This window comes from Bidens hawaiensis, unplaced genomic scaffold, assembly GCF_021521415.1.
Source record: "Bidens hawaiensis isolate Kalapana, Puna unplaced genomic scaffold, B.hawaiensis_p1.1 tig00031414_1, whole genome shotgun sequence".
Classification (NCBI taxonomy): domain Eukaryota; kingdom Viridiplantae; phylum Streptophyta; class Magnoliopsida; order Asterales; family Asteraceae; genus Bidens; species Bidens hawaiensis.
Genome location: NW_027495280.1, coordinates 115,242 through 125,865, shown reverse-complemented (window position 1 = coordinate 125,865; position 10,624 = coordinate 115,242). Strand labels below are relative to the sequence as shown.

At 36.6% G+C, this 10,624-nt stretch overlaps 1 protein-coding gene across 1 annotated transcript; it reads right to left on the bottom strand.

Annotated features, from left to right (window-relative positions):
* Window positions 1-783: 783 nt before the first annotated feature.
* Window positions 784-4,157, bottom strand: LOC143582027 (PHD finger protein EHD3-like). Its single transcript, XM_077064686.1, has 5 exons — window positions 4,086-4,157; window positions 2,912-3,106; window positions 2,509-2,811; window positions 2,299-2,436; window positions 784-1,880 (listed from the first exon to the last, which is right to left on the bottom strand). The coding sequence occupies exons 1-5, from the start codon at window positions 4,155-4,157 to the stop codon at window positions 897-899; spliced, it is 1,692 nt and encodes a 563-aa protein (XP_076920801.1). The 3' UTR covers window positions 784-896.
* Window positions 4,158-10,624: the final 6,467 nt, after the last annotated feature.

Here is a 10,624-nt window from a genome sequence, read left to right as displayed (position 1 = left end):
GGTCTTGCTTTTAAATATTTCATGGCTTGTAATAAAAAGGACTGTGTCAGCTTTTCAATTAATAAGCTCATATTTTTCAATGGGAATATGGGTAAACACAACAAAGTCATGATCGCCAACCTTGATTCCTAACAAAACTGGTATATCAATTTTAAGTGTATTGTAAACTTGAAACTGATCTTATCTTAATATTCAATAACTTTAAGAACATACGGTTGATCCTATTGAACTCGTAACCGATTCTTTCATTACAATGCCGGCTTTGAATGAGGACCGGGCGGTCGATGCCCCCGCCCTAATCACCCAGTAGTCCCGAAATTTTTATTTTATATTTTTAGTTTTTACATATTTATGTATTGTTAATGTTTAAACCCAATTACTAAACTTATTTAAACTCATTTCTATATATAAAAAAAACAATTGTTTGGGCAACCCAAATTATAAAAAATAAGCCCATTTAAACATATAATTGTTTAAAATCAATAATTTTGTTTTTACTAAAAGCCCAAGTTTTAACTCGGCTTCGGCCTAAAAATTTTTTAACGATTTTCCAGGACGGTCCAGCTTCATTACATTCTTGGCTATAATAGACACGAATAACATACTAGAAATTATATATGCACTATATATGCACCTTTAGGATTCGAAAAGGAATCTAAAATGCAACTCATTAAAAAAAATCATTCTACTTTCTAGTGAACAATTCAAATATCAGCATAATGATGCACAAAAAGTTGAAGTCAAAAGTATCCAATCCAACATGTTATCATTCCATCAGGGTTGCATAACAACTATCCATGGATTTACACCCGTCAAAAAAACAACAAAAAGTGTACAAACCTTAATATAGCCCCGATCACCGTCATTATAACTATCTAAAACTTTCATATTCCAAGTCATACGCTTGACCGTGTGTTCCAAAATGCATCCGGATAACTTAACGACTTAGCAGCATTTACAAGCATATCTAAGCCTTCGCGCTCATCCATTTCTTCATGTCTTTCCTCTAACCCGTCTTCAATTTTCACTTTCTTTTGCATGCTCTCGTAAACCCGTCTCATCGTTTTCATTTGATTCAACTTCCTATCACACTTTCTACAAAACCAACTTCCTTTCGGTATAGAGAGCAGTTGTGGTGATGCACAGTAAATATGATACGCCTCATCACACATGTCACATAAAACAATCTGATCATCATCTTTGTCCACACGGCACCGTCTACATAAACAAGATGGGCAGTACCAAACAGTCCCACACAAACCTAACTGCCTGCTCGATAAACATTTAGAGTGATAAAACTTGTGACCACATTGCAAATGCTCACATTTTCTAAACTCGTCTCCCATTTTCACCTCGGCTTTGCACATAAAACATATGTTTGAACTTTGGTTTTCATTGGTTACATGCGATTGGTTGGTCGTTGGGACACGGTTAACGAGTGGTGTGGAAGTGGAAGTGTTTAGTTTTTCACAAACCATGCAATTATTGTGAGGCGATTCGACTCCGTTTGAAACACATCTTGTACAATACCAACTTAAAGGGGGAACTGCTGTATCTAAAAGCCCGATACATGGCAGATGGTATATATCTTCACACGAATCACAAACTAAACAGTTGAAAACATCTGCTTTTTCTCCACATTCATGGCAGACGTGTGCTTCTGATGTCGGTTGTTTGGTAAACTGTTGAAAAAATGTTATAAATGAACACGGTGTTTGACTTTGTAACTGTAGGCTTGTGAACGAACCGAATGAACACGAACGGTTAGCAAACGAGGTTTTCTTATTCGTGTGATCGTGTCCATTCATTATAATATAAATTTGTTCATGTGTGTTTCGTTTGTTACCGTATAAACGAACGATTCGCGAATGTAAACGGACCTACATAACTAAACATAGATGAACGAAGATAACTGAGCGAAAAACAATTAAAAGTAAACGCGATCATCAATCAGTTGAGCCTAAAAAGTTAATAAAACTAGACTGAATTGTAATGGGTGATATTTTAATTCCATGAAACTAGACCAAATTTTGACGGACCTAAAAAAAATTAAATATATATATATAATCGGACGTAAACGAATGCACTTAAACATTGTAAACTAATGAACAAAAATGAACGTATGTTAACATAAATGAATTTAAATAAACAAAAGTAAACGGACGCTCACAAACATACATGAACGAATGAGACATGTGTTCATGTTCGTTCGTTTAACTAAATAAACAAACATTGTCGTTTGTGTTAGTTCATTTATTAAATAAATGAACATAAACAAACTTTATGCCGTACAGTTCACTGAACGTTCGGCTCGTTAATAGGCCTATTTGTAAGTTTGTTTAGATTTACCTTATTGTAGTGAGCCCTAGATTTATGAGAAAGATTATTGGCAAGGGTAATTATGTCACTTCCAACTTGTTGAAGCTTTGTCCATACCTATCCACATTGGCTATACAATAAATCAAAAAGTTAAGTTAACAAAGATCAAACTTTAAACAAAAGAAATACCTGTTGAATGTCTTTAAGGTAAAGCAGTGGTGAAGTTTCATAAGCTCCATTTTTTATCATGGAGCTTATAGCATCAATGTCTAAAACTTGTTTAACATTGGCAACACCTAAATTCTTGAGAAGTAGCCCACATAGTTCAGAGAATTTGTCCGAGTTTAGAATGTTTGATAACGCATCTGAACACAACTCAGAGCTTGTAGAACCTTCTGATTGTTTTAACCATCCACAAAGCATAACATGAGATGGTTCTGGAGCAGATCTATTTGGTTGACTGTCACTTCTTTCAACATTATCAATAGATTTCTGCAAAATAAATACAACTCAGATTTTTTACAAGAAGCAGCAAGAGTTCATTACGTAGGAATCACATTTAAAATACAAAATTCTTAGGAGAGTATTTTACCTTGATAACAGACATACAGCCACTTTCTTGATGAGTCACAAAAGTGTTTTGACCATCTTGCTGCCCATTAAGTGACTGGTGTGAGACGATATCGCTATAGTGTCTAAGAGAACATTCACCTGGGCCATTAGTAAATGCATCAAAACTCAATATGTGGCTCTCTTGATCGGGAGCCCTAACATCAGCAGCCTTCATCTGCAAGAACAACAAGATGAGACTAGTTGCGACACTTTCAGCACTGATGTAAACCATAAAGCTGTTGTCCAATAAGCCGCTAATAAGATTCTCAGTACCAGTTTGATTATTCTTGGCTTTAGCTTTTTTATTACTAAATAATTCTTCTAAGTTGGGTTCCACCTCAGTGAGACATCTTTTGAGACTTGGTGACAACATGAGGAATGAACAGGTTGTCAAGTTCTACCACACTATCAAGAGATTTGGTTTTGTTTTGTAGGGATTAAATAAGGCGAGCAGTTTTCTTATTAGATTAGGGGTCTTGTAGGTTACGTTAACTTGGTTAGTAAGGGTTAGGGGTCATTGTAAAGTGTGGTTTTTGTTCATAAGCGTTCAACTGGGCTGCTGACTGAATAGGTGAGGAATCAGTCTTGATCTTTCTTATTGGGACCTACAACTTCTCTAAGCCCCTAACATTGAAAAGAGTCCTGGAATTGTAGGTTGTTATAAAACTTTTCCTTTTGTTTTGTAAAAAGTGTAAGAATAGATTTGGTGTGCTCCAATCTAGGGTTAAGATTGTTGCAATTAGAGGCCTAAAATGAAAATAAAAGAATTCAGTTACACACATGCATTCTTTTTATGTCAAATTTTCATGAAATTTGAGTACCAATTCATCCCGATGTCTTTACTTAGACATGGTTAAGTATAGGAAAACTGTGTAATACACGGGATCTAGCCTAGGGTTAAATAAAGGAAACCCGTATAATTCACGGGACCTGACCTAGTTTAAATTATAAAGCGAAACATGTATCGACTTATGAGATTGTTTGTTTCTAACATGAATGACTTAGGTTCCCAAAAGGTCGAACTTCCAACTCTTGTACAGACAGAGGTATAGAGCTACAGAAGCCTCAAATATCAGAGTGCTTATAGAATGATATATTCAATTGGTCATAAGAGCAGTGAGCAAAGGGAGAAACAAAATCAACATTAGTAGTACCTTATGATTATTGGTCGTAGCCTGAATTGGATTAGTGATCATCATGTTACTGGGTTTTCTCCGGGTGTACATTTTTATCCCCTCACCGCTGCTTCCATTATCTGTTTTCGAATCATAATAACAATAATAATAATAATTGTGATTGTGACCATTATTTGTTGCTGCTGCTTCATTCTCCTCATCAATCATCTTACAAAATCAGAAACTCTTAACTAAATTTATCAAGTTACAGCTGCTGCATAAAACAAGCCCTAGAATACGATATTGGAGATCAACAACAAGATAAATTTGTTGGAAGTTATTAATTATTATTATTCACTTCACTTCAGCGGTCAATCTACCCGTCTCGTTTTATCAACTCCAAATCAAGCTTTTTTATATTTCACTAGGGGTGCTAACGAGCCGAGCCCGAGCTCGATTAGGCTCGTTTAACTTACACAAAGCTCGAGCTCGGCTCGTTTCGAGCTTTATTTTCAAAGCTCGAGCTCGGCTCGTGAATGAATTTTGAAGCTCGGGCTCGGCTCGTATACTATTTATCAATTATTTTTTTATATAATTATAATTATTTTATATATTTTTATATAATAATAATTTAATGTATAAAAGAATATATATTATTTAGTTATTTTTATTTATTTTTTCATAACATTATATTAATTAATTAATAATTATTAAATATATATTTTAAAATATATATATAATTGGCAGGCTCGTTTAGGCTCACGAGCCGGCTCGAGCTCGATAAGTAAAGCTCGGGCTCGGGCTCGTTTATTAAACGAGCTTAGTTTTAGGCTTGAGCTCGGGCTCAGGCTCGATAAAGCTCGGCTCGAACGAGCTTTTTAACGAGCCGATCTCGAGTAGCTCGCGAGCAGCTCGGCTCATTTGCACCCCTATATTTCACACTCATTTGAGCTCCGATATTAAGGATACTTAAGTTATCTTTATATTTTTATACAAGTATGCCTTTTTTATCTAAATATTTAATTTATTAAAAGTTGTAATTATGAAAACTGAAACTTATAAACTTATATTGGCATATATTAAACTAGCTTTAGAAACCCGTGTATTACACGTGATAAATTAATATATAAATTACAATAAAATTTAATACAAATAAAATAACGGTAATTAAGTCTCTTATATTATGTAAAAAAATGCATTACAAATATAGTCGAACACTCACACAAAAATAAACCGATTACAACTATTAGCTAGCGGTAAGCGGGTATCGAACACAGGGAGCTTGTGGAAATTGTGTTACCAAGTAGTTATGTAATTTATCTAAATTAACTAAATGCAAAAGTAAATTCAAAGAGTTGGTTGTTGGTTTTGATTAACGAAAATAACTGAAATAATTAAACGAATTTTAAACAATATAAGAAAAAATGCCCTCTCACGATTTCAGGTTTTCAATATTGATACAGTTAACGTTTACTTGTAGGATGAACTACTTAAACATAGTCCGTGAAAATGCGTTTGACGGTGATAAAAAAGGACTAAGTACTTGAATTATGAAAACGCAAGGTTGTCACTCAATAATCAGTGTTATATAGTTAACCCTAATTCTCTTGTACTAAATCCCGATTTCCTATGGCACCAAGAACAAATAATCAAGAACACGGATTTACACTATATTAACAATTACTAATCAAAATCATAATCACCATAGTAATTTAATCATAGAATCAAAACACTATCCCACAAATAACATAAACAATTAACAAATATCTAATTAGAAAACCTTACAATTCGGGAGATAACATAAAGAATACTAGCCACACATTGTTGATTAATCATCACCTCAATTAAGATAATCATGCGACTCACAAACCCAAACGAATGATTACAATCACCAAAAACTTGTTCCTGCTCTCACAAATTCGCCTTAGGGTTGTTTAGAATGAAGGATAGATGAAAAGGCCATCAAAAACGTCTAAAAATAATGCAGGAAAAAGGCAGTTACTACTTGAACCGTGGCCCACGGTCTCATCGTGGGTCACGGTGGATTTCTTGAAAAGCAGGACCGTGGCCCACGGTGGAACCGTGGGTCACGGTGGTCTTCACGGTGGCCACCGATGCCATGGTACAGTGGCCTCTGTGGTCTTTTGCTCAGTTGAACCGTGGCTCACGGTTTGGACCGTGGGCCACGGTGGACTTCGATTTCGCCTTCCCGTTTTTCACTTCTTTTGACCTCTCTCGCGTCTTCGGCTCATACGGTTGCCTCAGTTCACTCCATAATAGCCCCGAAATCTCCTTTGAGCCTACAATTCACCAATAATTCCGTAGTTATCTAATTCCACAAAATAAACCAATTCAAAACATGATTATTACGGCTTTAAATCAGTTAAGGGTTGTCCCATGGACCACCCGTCACATTCCCACACTTAAACGTTGCTTGCCCCCAAGCAACATCTCAAACAAAAACTTTCTATTCCATTCAACTTGTATCCACCAATCTTTCCACAAAACCGGTTCAGTTAAGGTCCCAAGTCATACCCTATTCCTTTAATTTTATCGGGTGCACTAGTTCACTTGATGTTCCATTTAAACCGAAGATTTCTAACCAAACCTAACATACTTTCGGCTTTTACCTATACATAACACATTTACACATTACCATTTTTATTGGTGATCATCCATACATTTCATACTTAATCAATCCTCCTCGCATACCCTTGTACAATCATCAAATCTCCACCTATGTAAATGCTTATTGACATGAATACAAATCAAGAGGTCTTAAAACGGGTTGTAATGGGGCCGAGTGTAAGGGTATGGAAGGGAATATTGAAAGTAGCTCAAGCGATCCGATCCTACTTGTTACAAACAAACTAAGTAAACAATTAAATAAACAACTATAAACATCACTAACTTCTCTTTTTCTTTTTTTTTCTCTTTTTTCTTTTTTTTTTCAATACATAATACTTTGAACATTGCATACATAAATCTTGCAACTCTAATACAAACTTTTTTTTGAACTAATCTAATACTTGAACATTACATACTAGCATGATAAACATAATGCTTCACATTTCTAACTGATAAATACTAAAACAATTACATAAAAACAATTACATTCTTTGATTAAATGAAAGAATAGGCCCAATAAAGTTTTCTAAAGGAACCAACCCCCCCCCCCCCTCACATAACCATCCTCATATGTATAATGTATGAGGCCCCAACCCCCCCCCCCCCCCAAAAAAAATACCCACACTCTCGCTCATCCAAACGAGGCTTAACCTAAGTGCCTCTATCACTTTTGCACTCATGCCAAGCTAAGATCTCGAAATGCACTAATTGTACAAGTTCTATCGGAGAATATCAACCGTCTCACCAAACAATACTTTCTCAATTCTCAAGTGTAAATGAACGTGTTATACAAGTTATTACACCGAAAGCATGCTAACCTTTGTTAGAAAACTACATAATCTCATTTTTTTAAAAAAAACAACTAGGCACATGTTATTTAGGGAATTGTGACCATGAAAAGGGACCAAAACTTTACCCCGCCATCTTACCACTTTCCGATTCTTTTAAACACATTTTTTTTTTAAATTTCTATTTTTCTGATTTTTTAATTTTTTCTGATTTTTTTTATTTTTTATATATTTTTTTCTCGATTTTTTAATTTTTTCAAAACAAACAAAGAAAATTTTCCTCATCCCCACACTTGGGATATATTGTCCCCAATGTACGGTTTTAAGAAAAATAAAACAAACCACTTGTTAAACACAACCTTCATTCCAACACATTCCCATAATACTTAATCAAAAGCATTTTTGTCCACCACCCATCCACCTAAAAACACATAAAGACACAAAAAAAATAATAATAACAACTATACAATAATATACAAAACAGTGTTCACCTGGTATCACGCGGCTCGATTAGTTGTACGGCGAGTGGGCCGGCCCAAAGATAGATGTCATGTATTCTGAAAACTGGCCGAAGTTAAACGTCTCATCGCCGCTGCTGCTTCCTTCTCCTTGTGGTGGTGGAGGTGCCATTGACTGCATTGGGCTGACCCACATTGAATGATGAAGTGGTGGTTCGGGATATCGTACCGAACCGTCATACGGAGGAAGAGTTGTGTAATCAACCATTTGTGGATCCGACACGACCGGTTCACCTGCATGCCATTGATCATGCATCCTCCGATTCCTATCATCCAAGTATCTTATATTCATCTCATGTTCACGCCCATACGCATTGGCACGGTTCCACATCTCCAACCTGTCGTGCCTCTCTTTCGCGGCCCGTTCAGCATAGCCCCCATAAAAGTCTGATGATCGAAAAGTGAACGTGACTCATCTGACCAATTTCCATACGTGGAGGGCCTATGCCTCTCCACCACCTCATTCATTGACCCCACATGGGCCCAATTATTCCCGTAAGAGTCATAACCATCCGAATAGTCTCAACCCCCCGTGTTGGGAACTGCTGCCACCGCCCACATCCATGTAATCGGGCTCACCTACCTCTTCCACCTACTCAATCTCATCATCATCATCCTCCACTTCAACATCCTCTCTTGCTACTCTCCATCTCACCTTATCACACACAAGAACATGGCGCCTATCAGTTTGTGTGTACTCACAACCCGGCAAATTTGACAACTTAAACTCTTTAAATACTTTGGTCATTCCCACCGACTCGTCAGTTATCACACCATGATTCTTTAACAATGTTGTGATCAGTCGACAATGCGGAATTAACTTCCGTTTATTGCTTTCTCGGCTGATCCAAATATTATGCATAACAAGATATCGGTAAGAGATAAGGGGCGTCCCACACACCAAGGCATACAATATGGGAACATCACAGTTCCGCACTATCGAAATATCTCCCCTTCGAGGCATCACGTTGTATAAGAAAATAGACATCAATAACTTTGCCTCAATTTTCAAATCTTTTCTCTTTATCTGATCACCCGAACCTCCACCTCTTCTAAGAATCTTTTCAAGCATGTGGTGCCATTGAGGGTGCTTGTCGGGGCAGTCAAATAAGTCTTTGGCAGAAGGGTAGATGTATGAATTGCTTGGTTTGGTGTCAAAAAGCGCGATCTGATTAAATGAGTCAAATGACATCACCACTTCTTGACCTCCAACTGTCCCAATCAATTTCATGTCATTACCTTTTTTGTATGCGGGACATCGTAATGTGGACACCCATTCTTCAATCTCTCGATCGCACAAAGTGTTAGTTTCTTCATCATAACACTTTAGAGCTGCTTCCCAACCCAAAGCTTCAAATTTATCAACTATACCAAAAGCCTCAAAACCAGGATCGGTGACCTCCTTCTCACACATGTACCCTTCAATTCGTTTATTCAACGTGGCCATTTTATCAATGAACAGCTCCGCTTTCCATTCTGATGGGTACTTTGACAATCCCCCACCTTTCCAAGTGGGTTTTACCGTTTGTACTTGCACATATGCTTGCTCTTCCTGCATCCTCTGTCTCTTTAATTGGGCTGCTCGCCCACTTGAAGATGATGCCTTTGACTTTCCCTTATCCGAAGTTCTTCCCATCTACACACAACAAACAACCCAACCAAACCAAATTAAGTCAACATCCTCATCCCCACACTTGCTTGTTACTATGGTTGTCGATAATTACTTGTTAATCAATTGATCAAAATTTTCAACATTTCCTTCAACACATAATTTCCATTTAATCAATATAACAAACATATGGTTGTAACAATTATCTACTATCCACAACCATAATGCTTAATCATTAGACTAATTACTCAAACAAGCAAGTGGGTAAATAGAACAATTAGGGTCAACTTACAACTTCAATACAATATATCATCAATAACGAAAGTAAATTCCATACCTTGATGTTGTAAGAGATGAAGATGAAGAAAACTTCAAAGTAAACCAAAACTCCCCAAAAATTTTGGACTCTAATGTCCAAAATCGACCAACAAAACAATAGTTTCTTCCAAATGCAGCGATATAATCGAAACCCTTGTGAAATTTTAGTCAAAATAGACTCAAAAATCGGTTGATTTGATGAAGTTATGAAGAATTTATGGATCTTTGAAATTGGAAGTTAGGGTTTGTGGAGAAAGGTTTAAGGAAGAAGAAGAAGATAATAGGTGAAAATAATGAAGGTAGGTAATTTGTGTGGTGTAGAATTGATAAAAAACATAAATTTTATTGTTTATTAACACCAAAACCCGCCCCCCATGTTGCAGTCCAAATCGGACCGTGGCCCACGGTCTAACCGTGGGTCACGGTTTCATCAGGTCTGTTCGTTTGTTCGCAGTGGACCGTGGCCCACGGTCTCAACCGTGGGTCACGGTTGAGTTGTATCAATTGAAACAGAGAACACTGTACCGTGTAGCCAGCCCTCACCGTGTCATATGATCACCAACCGTGGCCCACGGTTCAACCGTGGTCCACGGTTCACCTAATTTTTTTTAAACGATATTAAAAGGGATCAAAATAACCAAAAAGATGAAAAACTTCTTTACCAAATTAAAATTAAAAAATACTCTAAAAATAAAATTAACCTACCCCCCATGAAAA

What these genes read in the sequence shown, in the direction of transcription:
- LOC143582027 (XM_077064686.1), bottom strand. Translation starts at nt 4,157, where the DNA reads ATGTACACCCGGAGAAAACCCAGTAACATGATGATCACTAATCCAATT. An exon ending in CTACGACCAATAATCATAAG is followed by an intron (nt 3,107 to 4,085) that starts GTACTACTAATG and finishes TTGTTCTTGCAG; the next exon opens with ATGAAGGCTGCTGATGTTAG. An exon ending in TTAACGAGCCGAACGTTCAG is followed by an intron (nt 1,881 to 2,298) that starts TGAACTGTACGG and finishes TTAGTTATGTAG; the next exon opens with GTCCGTTTACATTCGCGAAT.